A 23,547-nucleotide genomic window follows, 5' to 3' on the forward strand; every position below is an offset into this window, starting at 1 on the left:
AGAAGAATCATGGCTTTCCAAAACCGACTCCTTTCTTGAGGAGCACAAATATGTTTTTAGGAGATCCCATTCGGTAAAGTCTTGAGCCACATATCCAGTTAGCAGAAACTGGTAGGCAATTCAAGCTGAGCTGGTTTTAGTGTATGGGGAAACTTTGAACATCAGCATGAACAGCTGGGAAAACACAAACTTCTGCTCTTTGTTTCATCCACTGCACCTGTGCAACCTCCTGAGCTGCCACAGCAGGAGTGCAGCTGGAAGGCTCCGTCCCAGCCTGCCAGGGATGTGCAGTGGAGATGGCGTGTTCACAGGCTGCGATCTCCCCAAGCACCTACCTGTTTGCACAGAAAACTGGCATTTCCCATCTCTCATCCAGCAGAATATGTTTACTAATTACAAATTAAACACTAATTGTGAATCATTATGTTTTCTTGCCACTAAAGATATCAACGCAAATGCTTTCAACAAGCTTCTTAATTTTTTAAATAGAGCAATTTAGGACTTAATTATTGCTTGAATTTGCATTAAAAAATTATCTCTCTTCCAGGTTGAAGTGAGACGCTGGTGTTAAGGTGATGCTTTCTTTATATGCTTTTGAGAAAACATAGGGAGTACATTAGCACTAGACTGGAGAAAGTGCTGTCTTTGATAATGTTCCTCTTCACTGTGAATGCCCAAACAGTCTCCTTTTCTGTGTGAAAAAAAACAACATTCACTCTATCCCATTCCTCCAAGCTCAGATCTTTCCTGTGTTGTATCAGGTATTTTCCTGCAATTGATTAATTACAGCTTTGGCAGCTAGAGCAGATGAGAACAGAATTTCTTATCACAGCCCTTTATCAAATACACCTGCCTGATGTTGCAGAACATCTGGAGCCCATCCACTTGCTGCTACAGAGCTCAAATCCCTGTTTATTTGTCTCCTCCTCCAGTTTCTCTTCAACATATTTGGACTAAAAATACAATTTGCCTGACTTGCACTGGACACGAAAACATGAAATGCTGCACATGCAACATATGTCTGAAAAGAATTAAATTCCAGAACAGGAAAAGTCAATTTTAGACAAAACACACATCCGTGCTTCTGAATCCTTGGTAAGAATAGCCTAAGTCATGGCACAGAAAGGTCATTCCTTCTTTTTTATTATATTTTATTTTCTCACAAGAAGTCTCTTATATAAGATTCAACCTGCCAGACTTCTAACCACACCATTAGCAGAGTTTTTAAATCATAAATCAGCAGCTTTTGACTTTACCTCCAACTTGAGAAGTATCTTTATGTTCCCAGCCCAAGGTTTTTCCTCCCTTGATTCACTTATGACTTGGATCTACTCAACAGCCCATGATTCCCTTAGTTCCCCTGTTTGTAGCATCAGATGCTTTCTCTGAGCAGTTCACACTGACTCCTTGATCCACAGACACTGAATTCAAGGGGTACTGCCAGGAAGCAGCATTAGGTAGGGAGAGCTTGGAAGATTATTCCACAATTTGTGGAATTCAATGTTGGGGTCAGGTTCTGCCAGCAGCCCAACATCAGGTACTGTAAGTCACAGATTGAATTAGTGAGTGCATAAATGAAAGGAAACTATGCACCTAAAAGAATTATTTACATGAGTGCATGCACATGGGTGCCTGTTAGAATAACGCAGATAATTTTGGGAGCTACTATTCACCTTCATAATTTCTGGTTTGCTGACATCTGTCTGCCTGTTTCCAAGTCAAGGTTTTCTACACTTGAGCCGTAGGGCAAAACAGTAACATATACACAGGAAAGCAATTGAAATTCTAATGAGTTCTCTGTATTATTAAGAAAAATTGCCTTATAGTTGCATGGCTAAATACCTCGTGGCACATTCACAGCAAATCTTACAACTAGGCTGCAGTCAGTCAGGAAAAAGGAGGGAAGCAGAGAAATCCATTCTCTGTGGTAAAGCAACATCTGTGTAATCTGTACTGATGAGAAAATAGGAAGTTAATTACTGTGCAAGTCTGATTTCCCCCTTGTTAATGTTATCTGCAATCAAGCAATAAAGTCGCTTCCTTTGTACAGGGTCTTGGTATACACACGGCTGACCGAGCACAGTAAATAAAGCAGAGAGGTCAGGTATCAGCAAACCAAGGTAGCAAAGAAGGTTTTATTCCCACACAGGGGCTTTTGAGTATTCACACAAAACACTCTTCCACAGAAAGCCAAATCTGCCACCGAGTACATCTACCTAATTGAGCGCATACCAAGGTGACCAGCATCTGAAAGAAATAGGTTTTTTCTAGGTGGCAAAACACAGGATAATGAGTAGTCTTGGTCTCGGCAGCCATCCCCACCTCCCGCTGCAGCCTTCTCCACCTGAGCTGCTACCACCCTTACCCAGGGCCTCCCAGCTGCTCCCCCAAGGTGCTGCTGCCCATCCCCAAGGGGACATCTCCTCTCACCTCCTTCCAAAAGGCAACACAATGCACTCTGACCTTCAGACCATAGCACAGAAACCGAGCACAAATGGGGAGGTGGGAAATAAATGCACATAAATAATCTGATGCTCGCTATGAAGGCCCTCTTCCTCATTTTTCATCTCTTTGACTCTTTCAAGGTGTACACTTGGTACCTGGAGCAATTTCAGTCCTAGAAGGAAGGAAATACAAAAGGACTTTTCTTTCATCCACACAATAGCCTATTGTACTCTCAAGGCAGTGAGACACAGCAGCTGGGAGACAGAGATTCTTATTTTCTGTGAGTTATTATGGCCATTTATTTCTGGTGCTAGGCTATGGAGTACAGAAAGATAAGCTCAGCATTTGTAAGGTATTTTTAAAATCCCTAAATTGCTATCCTGGTCTCTGAAGTCAGGATAGTTTAACTGCCTTGTAGTATGATAGGCCCTCAAGAACAGACTTGGCACTTGGAATATCCTCCTGCCACTTAAGGCACAAGCTAAAAGAAGCTTCTTGTTGGCTCCAAAGCCATCTGTTCAGTAAGGCAACCTCCTGACACCATTAGGAGCTGCTTGTCAAAATGGTGTCCTTATGTCACCTTTGCCCCGCAGCTGTGGCACACCTCACAAATCTGTACGGATGACACTGGAGCCCAGCACTGCTAATGGGAGCCAGGAGGTTTATCCTCGCCTTAACTCCAAATTGGACGTTTATGTTCAGGTAGACTCCATCACATGGTCTTGTGTGTTCTTGCACTGCAGCATGTGCAGCTTATTAAAAAGAATTATGGGGGCAAAACTCCAGAGTGTTTAAAAAAACTCATTCAGGAGTAGGCTTTATTTAATTTCTTGTATAGTTCTGAAACAGTTTAACACTTCTGTGATTTAAAGAGAGATTTAAAGGTATTTAAATAAACTGCCGTATAGCCTTTAATGGCACAGTGGCATTTGCTTCCTCATCCCATGTTCTCCACACTGCACAGCCCCTTGGCAAGGAATTTCCACTATCAGCTGCCTACTTCCAGATTTGTTACTGGGTAGAAACACACTGATTCACAGCTTAGTTGTTGACATTGTACCTTTTGAAAACCAGAATATAAGCAGGTACTGAAACAGCCGACCCCTTCTTTTACAAGTATTTTTTAAAAAAGAAAAAATGATAGTGAAGACACAAGTGTGTTATACATAGTTTCAGGGACAAGGAATAAAACTAGAAACATCTTAGGAACACACACAGAGGCCAAGTACACAAGGCTGATGCTCCTCCAGTGCCATGCACTAGACATTATTCTCAACTGTAAGGCATGACAAGTGCCAACGCTACATAAGCCCAGACTGATACCAGAATACAAGAGTCTAGTACAAAGGCAGAAGTCAGCAGGAATTTTTCAGTGCTCACCCATGTACAATTTCTATCATAAAACCTGGAGAGAGAGGGAAAAAAAAAGGAAAAAAACATGGGGAGAAAGGAAGCAAAAACCCATGCGCAGTTGGTGTGATATCAGCAACACTGTAATGGGTTTATACCACTCAGAATGTTCCCCTTAAATTGTCACAGTATACTGGAGTATCCAAAGATTCAGTGGTTTGGAGGTTTTAAATGAAAAAAATATACACATACAGAAAAGATTGTACAAACAACCTTACTCGATCTCCTTCTGTAGCTATCAGCTCTCCCGAGGGTTCAAAAGTGGCTTTAATACCAGAATCGAAAAAGGAATTATGCAAAGTACAGCCAATGTGACAGAGTGTAGGGACACGACTTCAAGTAAATGCTCTTTTATTACTTAGTTCATCAAAACGCTTCAGTTTTCTCCGCAAGATCTGCACCAGAGCAGCAATACAGGCAGTTGCCTACTGTAACATTTCCATCAGAGTTCGCACGACAGACTTTGTGCACAGGACTAATGCTTAGTGTGCTCAAGTGACACGAAAATGGAACCGTAACCTAAGTGCTTGGTGTCATCTTGCCGTTCCTCCGCTCTGAGCACCACACAAGAAAATGACCTTGAATGATTGTGTACTGATAACTCATAATTACAGAACTATTACAGTAGGTTTGGTATTATGTGGTATACAATAAATATTTGATGAGATTTATTTATTAGTATATTTGGTATTTAGACATGACAATTTTTTGATATTTTCATAGATTTTTTATAGAAATAGTTTTAATTAAGTACCTAAAGCTTTAGAAAATATTGCAATGAAGGTTAAGATCTGATTAAGACATGTAGTAATGACAGAGGCATAAGAAAATGCAGTTAAGATATATAAATTTCAAGTGCAAAAAGAAACACCATTATTTCTATAGAGGTTGAACCTTCTTTCTTGAAGCCATCTCACTCTTTCTCTAGTAAAGCTAAAACACCAGCCCATAAATAGGCAGCCCCACTATTGAACTGGTAGGGAAGATACATCTAGTGCACTAGAAGTACAAAGCAAAGAAAGCATAATATTTTATTCTTAAACTTATTTACAATAAGATATTGCACCAATCCATTATCCTTTTTGCAGTTTAACATTATTATTTACAAAGTTAAAAACAGAAGTGCAAAAGCAGACTGAAAGAAACCAGAAAGGATAGAGTTTATTTAAATTGCTAAGTGCAGTTTATTACCTGACCACAGCCCACATCCAGTATGATCTAAAATAACTCGTACCATACATATCTGTAATTTCAGAAATTCTTGCATTTCTCTGTAGGTGCAAGCCTTATCTTTTACTCTAACCACCAGAAGGTCTATGTAAAATGTAAAGGCTAACCATAGCTTAACTTAATAGCTTTATTTCTCCAGGAAAATGATGTTCTCTTAGATAAATTGAGAAGGCTACGTAGTATTATACATGTATTTGAAAAGTAGTGATAAATCAGGCATGATGGTTTTCATTCTTCCTAAACACCATGAGAAAAAGTTTGCTGATACTTCAGGACTGATTAAAGACACTGCCAGTCCAAATTACTCCAGCACAGCATATGGTGCTGTCTCAGTCTATCGGCCACTGGGACTGTCATGATGCATCTCTGGAGTGTAGGTAAGCAGAACAATCATGACCCAGAGATGAAGCAATGCCTGGGAAGAGAAAGAAAAGAATTAACTTACTAGCACTGAGAATCATTGTTTATAGCAGCAGTAAATATGGGAGATTTCAATGAGAGCTAATAAAACATTGTCTGGTAAAAAATATTTTGATTAAATGTTTTTCCTATTATTCAGATATTCCTAAAGAAAATAATTCTTATCTGCACAATGAAATGCTCAGACAGATTCTGAAGAAGCCATGTGCAGAACGCTAAAGACTTCACACAAACAGCAAAACTAAAGCAGCGTGGTTTCCTACAGATTTCTGTCCTCTGGCTTTTCTTTTCCTCCAAGCCTCAGCCAGCACATTATGTGATCTGCCTTGAGTGACTGCGACGCCACCACTCCGCTGATACCAGACTGTTCACAACAGCAGAGTTCTGCTTTTCTCCTACCACCAGCACTGATTTGAGGCATTTTATGAACTCTTTAGGAATGTTAATTCTCATTCAAATTTGTCTGAAACTATCCAATTAGTACAGAAGTTGTGCAACAAGGGGTGCAACAAGGGAGATAACTGACAGAATACACAAGCCACATTTTCTTAAATGCCAAAAAAAACCAAAAAATTCAAAATATTCATAGTCAAGGTTTGAGTTGAAAAAGGGTAACTGTCACTGACTGCCCAATATAGAGCTCCCATGCAACCATCATTGAATTTCACTTCAGATAGCATCTTAGGTGGTAGAAGTCTTCAGTGTTTTGGCATAAAGAATTTTAGTCATACACTGATAAGTTTAAGTCATGAGCAGGAAGAAAAGAGAGAGGTTAGGAATTAAACAGCCCTGTTCCTTCCAGTACCTAATAGGCTGGAAGAAGCAAGTGCAGGGGGAAATTGTCACTTCTTTTATTCATGCCTGTCTGTCTGCTTTATACACTGAAATAGGGACAGCTGTCCTCAGAAACTCTGTTCAGAAGCAGCATTATGTCTTCTCAAGCAACTTTTTTTTTTTTCATTTCAAAGACTCAAAGGTTCAACTAGTGGAGTATTTTCAAGCAGGGGAGACTGCACAACTACCTCACCACAGGCCACTTAAACTGACACAAATCTGCCCTCCAGTGGAAAACAGAGGAATTTTTATTAATTTCAAGTCTGAGAATTTAATCTGGTACAGATGAGCAACTTCACTATTTAAGTCTAGCAAGAAAACTTTTGCAGCTACTAGTCACTGAACAAAAAGTGAAGTGCTCAATATCAAAAAAGCTGTAACAGAAGTCATTTTCCTAAATGCAGTGCACACAGGTGTAGTGGGTTAACCTTGCGAACAGGTCACTATTGCTCTGCATGTTAGTACTAAAATTCTACAGTCTTTTCAGTGGTAGTTACATAAATGTCTTTAAGGCTGCTATATGGAGAATTCCTGGGAAAAACTGAAAACTGCCAAACATGACTCCAAAATGCCTTTATGTAAGTACTATTTAGTCTTCTTTACAAAAAACACATTGTTATTTATATAGCCTTTTGAACATCAAACATCTTGCCATTTAAAATGCATTATATAAATTGGCTACAGAAATCTTGCATTAAACTTCTTACTTTAAAGAAAGCTTACTCACCATGTAAATGATGACAAAGACTCTAGCTATGGGATACCGTCTTAGAAAGATTCCCAGCCGAATGCTACACAAGAGGAAAACAAAGCGTACAAGTTAGCATTCAGCAATAAATTCCAGCTCCTCTCATTCTCATCACCACAAACTCATAAACATCAGCTGATGTTACACACATGGCTTTGCTTCTGAAGTAACTTTTACTTCATGTATTCAAGACATTAAGTGGAGTGAGAAAATTCAGAATTCAGACCATAAAAATATATTCTCCTATTTTTTTCTGTTACATGCTAAGCTGAGAGTTTGTGAAAAAGAGCTATAACTCAAGAGTTATATGGGTATTTTAAAACTCACAAATATACTATCTGTCAAATTTTGTTATGTGAGGAGTCATCGTGAATCTTTCAAAAAGACTTAAGCAACTAAAACCTTGGATTCATTTGAAAAAACTGATAGATCACTACCATTTTTATATTGGATGAAAACGATATGGATTTTCCAAGTTTACTGCTACAGTGCTACAAAGCAAACTGCATTAGATGTGTGCTCAGTAACGTCAGTTAAAAATCCCCATGGGTGTACTGAAGTGAGTATGATACTGCCAAATGAAGTTTAGTATTAAAACATCACATATAATAGGTCCCAGTAATGGAAATCTGGATATTCTTCACAATGACATTACAGCACCATGGAAGCACAAAGGACTTTCCACCAAGGTATCTTGCTTTCAAAGGATTAAGAAGTATTACCTCATTTTGTTTTCTATTGGTAAGTTTTGGAGAAGACCTTTGTTGTGAATATCGGCAACTAACCTAACTGCTCAGAAAAGGGATCAAGCAAGTTTTTTGCTGGATTCAGAATGATTTTTCTTTACTAATTCCTAAATTAAAAAAAAAATCCTTCAAGGAAGGAAGACAAGGAATCTTGTCTTCCTCACAATGCGTAAACAGGAGTAAAAAAATGCATATGATACTCCCTGAGCACATTTGATACTCCTCCACTAAAACACTCCTCACAGCAATTCTCATAGACACAGTCAACACCTCTGAAAGTGAAAAAGGTGGAAGACGGTAATGAAAATGTTAGGGTTTTTGGTATGTAGTTTAGTGACTGTCTTGTATGAAAATCTTAAAGACCACAGTTCAAATAATTGACTATAATTTGCAAGAGCCCAAGGATATCCTACAAAAGCACAAGTGAAATAAGACAAATATTTAGTAATTTATACCATAGCTAATATTAGCTTCATTATGTTCTAATTTTATCATTATAAAAGTAATTCAAAACAGAAGGTATGCCACTTGAAAACCGAGAAGGGATTCCAGCAATTACAAAGCGTATTCCCTCAGGACGCCCTTACCTGAACTGATCTATACTACTGGCAGCTTTGCGAACCCTCCCGTACATTCCTGCCACATTACTATCCATGTCACTGAACAGGACAGGAACGTTACGCATACGAGCACCTATTTGAAGGGTAAAAAGTAAAAAATCTCATTAGTCTAAAACCAGCCAAGTTGTCAAGCAAAACAAATTGATAGTGTATAACAGATATACAAAGTAACATAAAAATAGTGATTAATCTGATTTGTTAGTGCAATTTTGCTGGGGGAAGAGGAATGCGTTTTGAAGGGAGGATTCTTGATAAAGTTACAATTAAGTTAAATGTTTCTTCAACTTACTATATTTTTATAATTTTAGTTCACTAGATGGACATCAACATACACTTCTATCATGTAATAATAATTCCATTATTGAGTGTATAAAATGGTGAGTTTGATATTGTCAGTTTCTCCATTTGCTTTTATTTCTCACACAGTAAAACCTTGACAGCATTTCGATACTAACTTGCATATTCTGAAAATCTCTATTCTACTTATATTTTTACTATGTATCACCTTTATTTAAAAAAACAGATTCTCAGATAACATTACCTTTGTGCAACAAAACTTAGGCTTATTGCAGTTACTTAAAAACAAGCCAAATGGAAATATATTTCAAAATTACCAGTTCTCCTGCCTTATGTCTTTAAAAATCTTTCAGAAGCAGAGAAACAAAGTCTGGATTGTCATTTTACACCTGCTAGAAATGGCCCATCACTTTAAAAGTTACTTGCCATACATACAAAATTACAGAATGACTTTGAAAAGTACCATCTCGAAACCATGGATCAACTGCTGAGGTTCTCCTAGAGATATAGGATATTCCCTACACAGTACAGACAAACCAAACCCAGCAGAACCACCATATTTTAAAGTTGCTTTTCAAGATAAACAGAAAAAACAAAGAGAAAATTGAAATTCTGATCAACTCTCAAAAGGAATTTTCCCACTCTTGCTCACCTCCCAAATTCTGATATTGAGTTTAAACCCCAAAAGACAGATTTAGCACCTGTGATGGGCTTTGTAAATAGGATTGTTCCAAAAATGCCATTGTATTGAGAATTAAAGATGAAATTGACTTTGTTAAGTTCACTTAAAGTCATTTATACACAAAAAGGAGCTTCTACTTAATGATTTTTTTTTAATTATACTGGCTGCTGCTGACAAGGTCTCTGGCATAAGCTACATATTTTCAGCATTTTTTTTTTTCCTTATAAACTCAGACTTTCAGGGAAAGGTATTAGGAAATACAAAAGCCTGAACTGCAGAAAAGACAGTTTTAAGTTTTATATTTCCTCATTTACCTTCAGCACTGTCAATTCCTGCCATATTAATGGCAGGTCCATTAGAACTAGTGCCTTGGAAAGCCTTCAGCTGTTGCTCAAGTCGTTCCAGTTGATAGACAAGTGAATTTTTCTCTGTGCTCAGGCTCTCTAACATGGTTTGCTTCTGAATTAGTGTTTCTGTCAGCTGATGAAGCCGATTTTCTAATTCTGTCTGACTGCTACTGCTCAGAGCCTTGTTTGTGAGCTAAAAGACAAAATAAAGAGAAAAAAAAAAAAATCAGAACAAGTTCCAAGTCTGACCAACTGACATATTACCAGAGTCTAAACAAGAGAGTCCTCCAAGAATCGGGTTACCCCACCACAGAACTTTTATGGGATAATACTACCAAAATGATCACCAATAAGCACAACAAAGGAGAAATTGAATTTTGACAGTTGCTAAAATAAGATTTTACATGACACAATGAACTTTATGTAAAAATGTATTCCTGTATTTTCTACCTCTAATCATATGAACAGTTCTGTATAATCATAATCATCTGTATAAGTCTGATCACAACAATCCATACTATTATACATTTCAGAGCTAAGTTTACATGGTAGGCATGACAATAGCAAAATAATCCAGTCTGGCTTTCATACTTGCAATTTCACCAAACAAGTCAGTATGTAAAAAGTTTTCAAGCGAAGAAGGAAAAACTCAGTACAAATGGGAAGAATCTGATGCCATTCTACAGGAAAGCCTGAATGAAAATGGCGAATATACACACGGTACCTGATTTCTGAGCTTCTGGATTTCTTCCTCTCTGTCTTTTATTCTGCTTTGCAAAGTATTCTTTGTTCGATACAATTCTTCTTCAGTATAACGGAGTTCCTGTAAAATTTATCACAATCACAAAGAAAAGATTTTATAGATATATGTACTTTGAGAGACATTCTCTTATCTGGAGTTTCACAGTAGAACAAAAGGCAATATGCTGCAATAAAATATAAACTGAAATTTAATCTTAATTAAGTGTCTGGCTAGGATGGGGAAAAAATATAGAAGAGTTGAGTATGAAGAGATAACCTACAAGACTTACCAAATTCTTCAATGGAGACTGACTAAATATAAATATAAATATAAATATAAATATAAATATAAATATAAATATAAATATAAATATAAATCCAGACTGGTTGACTAGGAGTCACACAATTTCATTGGAATCATGATTGATCTTCCTTATACTCTGACCATTTATTATTTCGCTATCTTGAAACTATGCCAAGAATGTAACTTTAACATCTAGGAAAAATTTTGGGGGGAATCTGTGTTCCGAGACACCATTTTTTAAAAGTGTTCAAAACCCTTGGCATATCTATCTCTAATTCTGTATGCCACAGGTCTTCCTTTAAAGTTTAGCATAAATTAATGTAACAGATGTGAAATGAGAAGGAACATTAGTAAGGGACAACTTCCTGAACAGCAAATCTAACCGTAAGTTTGGTTACTCCCATGATTTAGTGGCTACTTTAACTCTGACTTAAAAGACCTGACATGCTTATTTTTTAAATTAAGATAGTCTACAAATCACTGTATCACTTCAGTTGCTACAGAAAACAGATAATCCTGTTCTCTCTTCAAACTACCAGATATACAAGAAATAACAGCTGTACTTATTTTCCATCTTCAGGCTCAGAAACCTTATGGCCATAGTTACAGGAATTCCCAGATAGAACAGACCACAGTTGTATTAAGTATCAATGCACAAAATTACTTTAAAAGCACATGGAAATGTCTGTCATCAAAATGAATACTTCATTATCTGTAATAACTGATAAAGTTTTGTCTTTTTTTCAGATTCGCCTCACTTTTTCTACATGTAGTATTGACTTAAAATTTACCTCTCAGAAGGGCAGAGGTAACAAAATACAATCTACCATCTGCCTTGATATAATAAACATCAAGTATTCATCAAAAGCAGACCACAACTTCTGCCTTTTAATTAGTTCAAGCTGCCAGCATCTCATTAAAATGTAATTTCTGAAAGGACAGATAATCCTACAAGATAAATTGTTCCTAGCAGATACAGCGTACTCTCCTGCATTCCTCCTTATTAATTCTCTTACATGAGCTTTTTCTTGTATTATTTTATTAGGGAGTAAAACGTTTGTCTAATTTCTACTGAATAATAAGCTTGTTCACATAAAATACAGGTTTGCCTTTTCCCCACCTCTTTTTAGCACAGAACTGCTTAAATCAAGGGGGAGTTTGTGTAAATAGATGACACAATCTGACAAAATTAATACCATTTTATCAGCAGTTTTTATTACAGAGGAATTTGGAAGTAACAAATTTTAGGTTCAAAACTCAGTAATGAGTGGATTAAAAATATATTAATTAGTACTATAATAACATTGTTTTATGAGAAAAATATTATGCAGTAATTGAGTACAGGAAGTTCAAAAGCAACCATTTTTAGTATTTACATATATTGCAAATATTATATATTCCTACTGTTTGATTCTTCCCCTGCTGCATAAAACTTAAGATCATGATCAATTCTGTGCACTGCCTAGGGTCATGTTTATTCTTTTATATTTCAGCAAGATCTTTATTGGGAGTATCGAGAGGGTCCTTTCTATTGCTTAGTACCAGTTGCATTTTGTTTGGCCTAGTAACATTCATTAAGCTTTTGGGGATTTCTTTGGAGTACCAGGGAAAAAAAATAACCCAAATACTGTACAAGCTACTCTCTTAATTAAGCCAAATGGTTTACCGATGACACCACAGGAGACTTAAAATAAGAGAAATCAGCTTTCAAGAATTCCCTACCTGTTTTTGCCGTTCTAGTTCAGCTTCTGCCTCTTGCTTGGCCATTTTATGTGCTGCTATTTGCTCTTGCAGGTCCTGCAGCTGCTCTCTCATTGACTCAGCTTCACTTACCTGCTGAGTCTCCATATCCTGAAATGAACAGAAATGTTACCATTTCACTAACATTCAAACAATACTGCCATTTGTCACAAGTAACTGCAAAAAACACCTGAGTTGTTATATGCAATTTTGTTTCAAAGGAAAAAAAAAGGTGAGGGTATACTGAATAATAAATTTTAGCAGATATAGTAATAAAATAAACGTATTTTGTGAACATGAGAAACCTCCACTTATTCCCTTCTATTATCTATAGGCTAAAACTGTAAAGTAGGCTTGCGTGCAACTGCTGGGTTGAGCCAAAAATGCCAGACGACTCAGATTACAGTTGCTTAAAGGATTAGTAGACCTTGCAGAAAAGGATATAGGTGATCTCTACAAAAATCCCCATGCTTGTTTGGAAAGAAATGCTTCCCTCGAAAAAAGCACACAGTGGTGAGGGAACGCAGAAGTACTATCTGTAATATTCCTCCCACCATGAGCTGAAGTGCTGAGAGAGACCACGGAACAAAATTGGGCATCGATAAACACTTGTCTCACCTGGAGCAACAGTTGGCTTTTTTTAATACCAGGTCAAATAAACTCTAGAAGCAACAGCCCTCAAGTATACAAGAAAACAGCCTGTTGTGCATGGTTGACTACAAACACGTGTACATAACCACAGTTACCTGCAGCTCCGTTCTCATCTGCTGTATTTGCCCCAATAGCTTTTGTATTTCTTCTCTCTGAGTGTCTCGCTCATGTCTCAATTCTTCTAGTTCCATTGTGCTTGCAGTATTGCTATCCAGGCCTTCAAAACCAGAGCCTTCTTTTAAGCTGTTTATTAACTTTTCTTTAGACTGAAATAATAAATCAATATATATCGCAGTATTTAACAAGTGCTCAACTAGAATATGCCATTTTATGAATGGTCTAAAATTCATAAAATGCTCTAAAATTCAAACGTAGACATACAGTAAAAGAACTGCTCTATCTGTTCTTTTAGCCAGTTAATAATGACCCTACACACTTTAAAATGAAAATGCTTCCCTATTCATAATTGTTCTGACTTTCTGTATGCCATGAGATTGGTTTTACTGAAAGCCTGTGGTATCTAAGGAAGAACACAGCTTTTCTCTTTAGAAGTGCCTGGAATGTTAAACATATCATGGATAAAAAAATTTATCTTTCCAGCTACCAGAAGAGAGAAGACAGACACTAACAGACACTAAAGACAAAGCTGACTCCCCTTCTTTCAGTCCATCCTTTCTCCTGCCAATAAAGCCAAACATGAATCAAATACAGCAGTAACTCTTATGGGAAAGAAGACGAACAATTAGCTCAACACAGACTTCAAACTCCTGCTTCTCATATTTATCAAGGTGATTTAAATCCTGTCCTTGGGTATCAGACTACATTAATTACTCTAACCAGAGACCTTTATCTTCAACATTTTGCTAGCTTTTACAAACTAAGATCCAAATTGCCCACATTTGGATTTGGTACCTTTGACAACTATAGAAGCATCTAACTCTGCTCAAAATACCTAATTTTGCCATTGTTTATCATATAATACTGATCACATGCAACTTTTCAGAATATACAAAAATATTGTCTTTGATTTATACTAAGTACCCATTATATGCTGTGCTTCAGCCTCAAGCAGAATGGAGCAACCTTCTTGACCCAAGAATACTGGGTGGGGAACAAACTGTAGCTCACATCTGTTTTTCTGTCTACCTCAGCCTGGACTCCTGGATGTGGAACACACTCACAGATGTTGCACAATAAGTTCAGTCATTCACTTAGATTCTTAAGTTCAGGACCCAAACTTTCATTTCATTTAACTCGATATGTAAACTTAATTTTTTAGGGACAAAATGCAGCCTGGTAGCTGTGCTGTATAAGTATCATTATAGACATACCCCAAAATATATTATAGGACACAAGAAAAAACCCACAGATTATTCAAAGCATAACACCTTAAAAAAAAAAAAAAAAGTCAAAAAAAGTTAAGTGTACAAACCAAACTAGATTTCTTTACACAAGAGCTTACTTGGAGTATGCGAGTAGCTTTCTGTTTGTAGTCTGTCAGTTCCTGTTTTGCAGATTCTAGGTGGCTTTTAGTTACTTTGACTTGCTGCTGAAGCTCATCAGCTCGCCTCTTTTCATCTATATACTTTCTTTCTGTTACAGTTATGCCTTCTGCCAAGTTCTGACGTTCTGCTTCCATTTTACTTAGACGAGCTGTGAATTCATTCTATTAGCAATAAAGAAACAATACTTTGTGTTTAAACACACTCTCAACATTAACCTAGAAAAGAAAAAAGAAAGCTTAAAAGCAACTACACATGAAACACCACCTCGTATCTACTGCCTTCAACGTAAAGGTGCATTAGTGCTATGTGGAAAAAAATCCTGCTTGCTTAAGCAAGTGCTAAATAATATCAGTAAAAATATGCATTTCTTTCCCTCATCAGAAATACGTCTTCCTATTACTTACATTTACTTGGTAAACAAAAAGCAAGCTTTCCCCTCAAAGAAATTTTATCAAATGTAGTCTGCCGTATTTCGATGTAGTCAAAAACCAAAAAAATAATGATTATTACTTCAGAGAAGCTATTACACATAACAAGGGCCAAGCTAAGTGTGGAAAGCAGTCTCTAGCAATGGTGTACTCACATCTTTACCATAGGAGTGATCATCCAGCTTAATATTCCTAAGATTACATCTTAAAATTGTGTAAAAATCTGTTGTGTAACAACGTACCATGGAAAATTAAACTGATTACTGACTTATTTTTAAAATATGTATTCAGATTAAAGTTAGCATGAAAAAAAGTAAAAATTGGCAGCATTAATCCACAAAAGCTATTAACTACAAAGCTTTTAAAATAATATGTAAGTAGTAAACTAGCATCATCCTGATACTTAGTGCAGCAGACAGCACATCCTTCCAAGCACCTAGTACTCAGAACAGGAACTGAGTCCAGGGAAAGACAGAGCAGTTGGAACCTCACAAACTTGACTTCAAAAGCAGAGCTAGAAACTCTTCCTTACTCTTCACGTCTAACCTGCATTTGTTTGTAACTTTCTTGCTCTCGCTTGAGTGCGGAGTCTGCATCACGCAGCCTCTCTTGAAGAGTTTGAAGTGCTTGATTTTGCAAGCTGCTCCCTTCACTGTGGTCTTGTATTATCCTGAAAGAATGATATACATATTAATTAAAAAAGAAGAAATCTAGTGCAATTTTCAGGTAGAAATATGACTACCTGGTTTTCAGACTGGCCTTGAAAATTTACTGAGTAAATTACTGAATATGGCTGGCTACAGATGTGATGTCTGGAGTCAGTGACTCATGCAGCCCCTCTCTGACCTATATTCTGCAGTATTGCAGATCCATATCCCAGTGCTGAGGTAAGTCAGAAAAGTCTTCATATTTGTGGATAAGCAAATGTATTTTTCGAGACAGAAACATTTTTCCTGAGATCGTCAGCTTCGCATCTCTGACACAAACATACATAGTTTAAACAAAATGGATTTCAATAATCAGGTGGTGTTTGCCCCTATTCAATACTCATTTGCCCTGCTCCCCCGCCAGCTATGCTATAACAGGCTCAGAGCAAACTTTAATACTCATATTTCAAATCCTGATACAATCCCCTTTCCCACCAGTTTATTGTTTTTAAAGAAGCTGAACCATCTAACTTGAATTTTCAAGCCTACTACTGTCTGCAGAGTTATGAAGTAGGAAACGATGAAGTACCGTGATTTTTCACTCTGCAATGCTTCCAAAGCTTCTGTCCGAGCACTTAGGAGCTGATCAGCTTCTTGCAGCCGTACTTTCAGCACAGCCAGCTGTGAATCCTTGGCACCAACAGCTTCTGTCAGATCATCAACTCGAGCTTGAAGCTCTCTAACCATCCTGTCACTCTTTGAATGGTCAACATTCCACTTCTCGACCCTTTCCCGGGATTTGTTCAGTTCTGTAAAATAAAAAGTTTATTTGAAGTTTATAAAAGTAGGTATTGCAAGGTCTTGTAAATGGTCAGGATGCACACATCACATTTCTTAAATAAATTAAATACAATCAAGTTGAGGCAATACTGAAACCTCATGAGCTACCAAGAAATAAAAATAAAATTTTGCAGGTGATGCCAAAAACTGACATTTCATTCTGTGTCACATTGCAGATGATTAATTTTACCCCACCCCTTGCAATGGCCTACTGTTGAATACCCTGTCTGAGAGAGTCTTTGGAAACCTCTACATAAAGCATCTAGTTCAACTCAACATGACAACAAGCTCAACCTAAAAACAGTAGAAAAATACACCAGCATTGAAATAACACCTGAATATTTACAAAGGCTTCTGTTTTTAACCAAACAACACATATGAAACTTCAATGGAAATGAAAATTCTCTGGCTCATACAGTTACACTGAAAAAAACATGGTCCCTCAGTTTTACGCCTATCAGCAGATTACTCAATGTCTTATAATTTAGAATGTTTAATTTACATCCACATTTTTTTATATTTGTCATTTCACTTGGCTTTGAAAAAGCCAGTGAAGTCATACAAAAATACTGAATTTTATATTTTTACTTGTCAGTTTCCAGGCATCAGAGATTATGGCCTACAGCCAGAAAGCAGTCAAATTTTGAAGTATTTAAAGGAATTTACTCAATTAAAAGAAGTATTTTGCAATAGCTGTTAAAACGCAGGAAACATATTTTAGTACCGATCGTATTTGCTAACACAGTTTTAATAAGATGTAAGATGAACAAACTTGACCTCATCATTTTAATCAACATCTGTGTTATCTTTGTAGCTGAACAAGCCTTTTACTTTCTCACAGCTCATTATTCTGAAACCAAGAATAATTTTGTTTGGCGAGTCACATATGCAAATTTAACTAGAAAGATTTTATTATAAATACAAAACACTAATGCAGAAATAGCATTGTTTTCTAGTTCACTAACATTTCAGTAATACGTTACAGTGCAGTTTCCAAACCACAGTACCTTCTTGTGTTTCTTTGGACCTCTGAACTAATGAAGCCATTTCTTGATTTAAAGATTGAACTTCATTCCGTAGCAGCTGATTCTCCAGGCGAAGATTGGACAGCTCATGGGATTTTAAATCATCATTAGCTGAAAGACCAGGATTAGGTACTGAACTTAGCGATGAATCCTTCATGCCATCCCCTTGCGCTCCCAGTCCAGAATCTGAACTGTCTGGAGTTTCTGTACAGAGAGATGCAAGTTAGAACTAATGCATGTATTTGTAAGTTGCCTTAATATAAACAGCAATTCCATGTTCTGCATCAGTGGTTAAAGGTTAAATGCATGATATAAATTAAAAAAAAAAAAAAAAATCAAAATAGCCTATATTGAAATGGAATATGTAGCTGCTTCTCCCAAGGGACTTGCTCAAAATAGGACATTATACAGTATACATGCATCATGCAGCATTTGTGTTAATTCTGCAAGACAAGGTATGGAAGTTATAAAATTTGACATTGATATAAAATTTAGATTTCAAAACATTAATACTTTTTCATTACTATGCTGACCAGAGATGTCTTCAGAAGCTGAGAGAGTAACGGAAGAGAATAAATATTCATAGCAACTAACTAGGAGAATTTTTAGTAATAGTTTATTATGGTTTTCCACTAAGATTTTGATTTTGAGGATATAAATGTTATTTTTTAAAAAATCTGTTCAGGTGGCTATACTTGGTCATTTTGATATCAAACCTAAAAACTAAAAAAAAAATTTTAATAATAATTTCAGTCAAAACATAATTTTACTGATATTTCTGCATTAATAATTCTCTCAAGAAAGTTTTTTCAAAAGCATTTTTACTATGAGAAATTAAGCTGCAGTGATTTGAAGCAGAAGCACGATCTGTCCTTTTTCTCAAGAAAAAAATACAAGGTAAATAAACTCTGCCAAACTTGTAAAAGCTTTGTGCCAATACACGCTGTAATCCTTTAGATTACGGAAACCAATACACAGATTGTTGATGTTGTTGTTACATCCTAAAATCTCAGTGAGAACGGTAAGTGAACTCCTGGCAGCAACCTGAACAACAATTGCTTGCAGGGAAGGAGGAGCCATCACCAAACAGGATGGGGAAACATCATGCGCAAACACAGTGTCCTGGATTAAGCAGTGAAATTGATACGTCCACTGTAACAGTCTTGATTCCAATGTGCAGATAACACTGCTGCCAAGCTTCTGATAAAACAACACAGCACGCAATAAGCAAACAAGCAGGTGATCCAAAAATATTGCTTATGAATTTAGCATGTCCCATATGAGTAACTGCTGAAAATCCAGGGGGACAGACTACAACTAACTCCGAGCAGTTTAATTGTTGATGTTATTTACTTCACCTGGTCATCACCAACCAATCTGCTCCACCTTCCTTTTTACCACTGCAACAGCCCCAGCCACCCAAGGCCCAGGGAACTGGGGCAGACTAATAATTCCGAACACCACCACACCGACAAGTAGCAGCAGTGATAGCACCATCTCTTCCACATTTTCTCAACAACTTTTCCTATTCAAACAGTTCTAAGAAGTGTTGTTCCCTTCCATTTGATTAATTTACACAATTTTCCATTATCAGACAGTTTGTCCAGATGCCTTTATCTGGAAAACTCAAAAGACTAATGAAGCTAACAAAGCAGGAAATTAGCCACTTATAGAACATATTCGATTATATCGATGGCCATGTACAAAGTTTAACTTTAAGTGGTTTTTTCTATAACTAATGTATCATAAGCTACTTCAACAGATGCTATACAGAACACTTAAATGACACAGATACAATGAACTTTGAAACCAGCATGCTCAAACTCTATGTTGTAATTCTGTGTTTCCTCATTTGGCAGCTCCACAATGCAAACTCCACTCAAAAATCCTCAGAGAAAAAACAGGTAACACTAAGCAAAAGAAATATGTTCTTTAAGCATCAACCAGCAAGGCCATATAGGTAGGCCTAACATCATCATCATCATCATATTATTATTATTATTATTATTATACCTTATTGAAAAATTACAGACCCAGATATATAAAAACATTTACATTGTTGGAAATTATCCCTTTTTATGTCTAAAACTTTTCAGCATACTTAATGTAGGAAGTAAAAAGCTGGCATTTACTATGCTTTACTCACTCAAAGTACTGAACAAATAATAAAGTATTCTAACTACATTATTAATAAATATAACCATTTGCTTCAATTTTATGGAATAAACAACAGCAAAGCAGCACAGCAAGGACTGGACACTTCCCAGCCACATTCTCCTTGACATTGACTTGCAAATAGCCCCAGCTTTTGACCATCTGGCCTGGAGGATCTTGCAGGCATCTGGATTTAGACATCAGTAACGAACTACTTCTGGCAAACCTGAAGGCTTTGTCTATGTATCTCTCTCATGCTTGTAACTCTACAACAGCCTATCCATGTCCAACTCCCCACTCTGCAGGACAAGCAAGCTTGAGAGCTTGCCCCTCTCCCACAGTGGAACAGAGAAAACCTCATATCAGCTCACACAGTGCACTGAACAACAGCCAACACCATCTACCAGCTGGTCAAAGTCACTCACTTGCCTACACAGCAACAAGAGGTAACAGCCCCTGATAGATCAAATAAATGCAGCAGCTCTAGTGCTTCTACGTAGGGATGTACAGGGGCTGATGAAGGTTAGGTCAGCACAGGGAGGTCAAGTAAGCAGTAGCAATGAGGGAGATTGAGAACACAAAAAACATTTAGGTATTAATTATGCAGCTTGTGCAATTAGTATGGTGTCTAAGATTATCCCAGTGATGAAAAAATGTTAAGGACCCTGTTCTACTCCACACGTTTGACATACGACTAGCACTAAATGTTTCATGAAGTGACAGTAAATCGATTACCTAGCCTTACCCTAGACATACTTGGGTTTTAAATATCTTTAGGTTCAATACTATTTAACTACCATTGCCTTGGCTCCTGATGGCACTATCTTCAGTAGTTTTTGCACTCTGTGTACTGGTAGACACAGAACTAATGCTTGAAGTCCGAGAGCGATTTTGAAGAGCAGTTGCCTTGCTCTTCTCTTTTTTGGAGTCCATCCTTCCATTAGGCTCTTTCTCTGAACTGTTGAGAAAATCAAATAGCAAGTCATCATCAGGTTCTGACTTTTTTCTTCTCACAAAATGTGAGGAAGCTCTGGGTGTGGAAGCAGTTTCTACAGAAGGAACTTCTGAAGATGTCCTACGTGCTGGTTTAATATTTGCTGTTCCTGCTAGGATTGTGGCCTTTTGATGCTTAATATTATCAGCTGCTGAGGAGATGTAGGCTGCTTTGGATGACGTCTGGTATTTCAGTTCTCCAGTATGCTGGTGCAATTCAGAATATTCGTTGACAGAGTCCAAATTCTTCTTATTATCATAAACTGCACTGCTTGCTGTGTCTTTTTTGCTCAGAGCCGATGCAGCTCCTTGATCAACTCTGTTGAGTAGATCTTCTGCCTTTCCAGCAAGATCAGCAAGCCAAGACATGATGGATGTCTGTCGATAAACTCTACAAAATTAAAATTTCAGGAACATATGCTGCAAAAGACATAGAATGATTACAAATCAGACTGGTGTTGATAAGGCAAGATGTATGGGTTACCTAAACAACTGTTGTGTTAAGCTCACAGTATCACAGTATCACAGTATGTTTGGGATTGGAAGGGACCTCAAAAGATCATCTAGTCCAATCCCCCTGCTGGAGCAGGAACACCTAGGTGAGGTCGCACAGGAACATGTCCAGGCGGGTTTTGAATGTCTCCAGAGAAGGAGACTCCACAACTTCCCTGGGCAGCCTGTTCCAGTGCTCTGTCACCCTCACTGAGAAGAAGTTTCTTCTCAAATTTAAGTGGAACCTCTTGTGTTCCAGCTTGATCCCATTACCCCTTGTCCTATCATTGTTTGCCACCGAGAAGAGCCTGGCTCCATCCCCATGGCACTCACCCTTTATATATTTATAAACATTAATAAGGTCCCCCCTTAGTCTCCTCTTCTCCAAACTAAAGAGACCCAGCTCCCTCAGCCTTTCTTCATAAGGGAGGTGCTCCACTCCCTTAATCATCTTGGTTGCCCTACGCTGGACCCTCTCCAGCAGTTCCCTGTCCTTCTTGAACTGAGGGGCCCAGAACTGGACACAATATTCCAGATGTGGTCTCACCAGCTATTAGTGTTGTAATTACTTTAATATTTTTTCGCCTACTTTCTTGGTATTTCATTGTTTTAGTAACTGGTGGAAATAAATCAAATCAGTTTCTCAGGAAAAGAGACAAAAACAAGGTTGAGCAATCAGGCCACCATCTCTGCTTCTGGCATCAGCACCTGCTACTGAGTGTCCAGTCTGCTAGCCAATCTGAGAGAATAATAAAAAATAAAGTCATCTTAAACCTGACAAAACCAAACTCAGTTGGAGGAGGAATCATAGAACGTCCTGAGTTGGAAGGGACCACAAGGATCATTGAGTCCAACTCCTGTCCCTGCATATGACAACCCCATAATTCACAGTATCACAGTATGTTTGGGATTGGAAGGGACCTCAAAAGGTCATCTAGTCCACTCCATACCATGTGTCTGAGGGTGTTGACCAGTCTCTTCTTGAACACTGTCAGGCTTGGGGCCGTGACACCTCCCTAGGGAGCCTATTCCAGGGCTCCACCACCCTCTGGGTGAAGAACCTTTTCCTAATGTCCAACCTGAACCTCCCCTGGCACATCTTCCTGCCATTCCCTTGAGTTCTGTCACTGGTCGCTAAAGAGAAGAGTTCGGTGCCTGCCCCTCCTTCTCCCCTTATGCGGAAGCTGTAGCCGCAATGAGGTCTCCTCAAAAAGCAGAAAGATGCTTATTACAGGAACAGACAACAACAAAGCCTAAGATGTTTGGCCTGCAGATTCGTAATCCGTATCAGACAGAGGAACTTCCCACACGGCAAACTTGGCAGACTGCTGCCCCTCCTGTGACACCAACACAGGGGACCGGTGCGGGCCTTCACCTGCGCTCCCCTCCTCCCTCACCACAGCCACCCGTCCCGGTTCCACCCCCCACCCGGCGGCCCTCAGGACCGGCAGAGGCTTCAGCACAACCCGACCTCACCTCCTCCCAGCGCGGAAGCCCCTCCCGGCCCGAGAGGAACCGTGAGGCGGGTTAAAGGGACGTGGGAACCGGGCAGCAGCAATCCCTACGAGGCCCAAGACCGACCTCGGCTGTGCAGCCCCATCTTCCGGCAGACGTGGCCGACTTCCGGGACGCGGCGCGCATGCGCAGGAGGCAGCGGGTGTTGCGTGAGGTGGCACTGGGCGTCAGCCCCGCCCCTCCCACCGGGCGGGGGGCGGGGCCGAACGGTCACGCCCCCCGGTGGGAGGGCGGGGCTATATCTGAAGGGGGCGGGGCTGAGGCTGCAGCGGGGGAAGCGCTTCTGAGGGAAGCGGTCGGTAAACCCTTTTCAAGGGTTGGCGGTCCCCACGTCCCTGCACTTCTGGCTTGTGGTGGCAGGAGGAGCTCCAGCCCCTCAGAGAGACGGGTCTTCGCCTTCACAGGGTGCCCCTCGCCTGCTCCAGGGACGGGAAGCTCTTCTTGTTGGTTCTTCTCCAGGTCGGGATATCAGACAATCGTACAGCCCTAGTGGAAAAAAAAAATAAAACAAAACAAAACACAGAATCACAGAATGTTAGGGATCGGAAGGGACCTCGAAAGATCATCTAGTCTAATCCCCCTGCCAGAGCAGGAACATCTAGATGAGGTTACACAGGAATGTGTCCAGGCAGGTTTTGAATGTCTCCAGAGGAAACTCCACAACCCCCCTGGGCAGCCTGTTCCAGTGTTTTGATACCCTTACTGAGAAGAAGTTTCTTCTCATATTTAAGCA

General features: G+C 38.6%; 1 protein-coding gene across 2 annotated transcripts; it reads right to left on the bottom strand.

The window, feature by feature from the left end:
- Positions 1–4,861: 4,861 nt before the first annotated feature.
- Positions 4,862–22,914, bottom strand: GOLGA5 (golgin A5). Of its 2 annotated transcripts, none has more exons than XM_082057444.1 (13): positions 22,776–22,914; positions 20,612–21,227; positions 17,643–17,864; positions 16,385–16,604; positions 15,695–15,818; positions 14,678–14,881; positions 13,311–13,481; positions 12,547–12,675; positions 10,504–10,602; positions 9,747–9,972; positions 8,421–8,526; positions 7,067–7,130; positions 4,862–5,500 (listed from the first exon to the last, which is right to left on the bottom strand). In XM_082057444.1, the coding sequence occupies exons 2-13, from the start codon at positions 21,174–21,176 to the stop codon at positions 5,420–5,422; spliced, it is 2,211 nt and encodes a 736-aa protein (XP_081913570.1). In that variant the 5' UTR covers positions 21,177–21,227; positions 22,776–22,914; the 3' UTR covers positions 4,862–5,419. The 2 variants fall into 2 exon arrangements, with proteins under 2 accessions (XP_081913570.1, XP_081913571.1); XM_082057445.1 differs by having other exon boundaries at positions 22,881–22,899.
- Positions 22,915–23,547: the final 633 nt, after the last annotated feature.

The sequence above is a fragment of the Streptopelia decaocto genome (genome assembly GCF_964273445.1).
Source record: "Streptopelia decaocto genome assembly, chromosome: 7".
NCBI lineage: Eukaryota > Metazoa > Chordata > Aves > Columbiformes > Columbidae > Streptopelia > Streptopelia decaocto.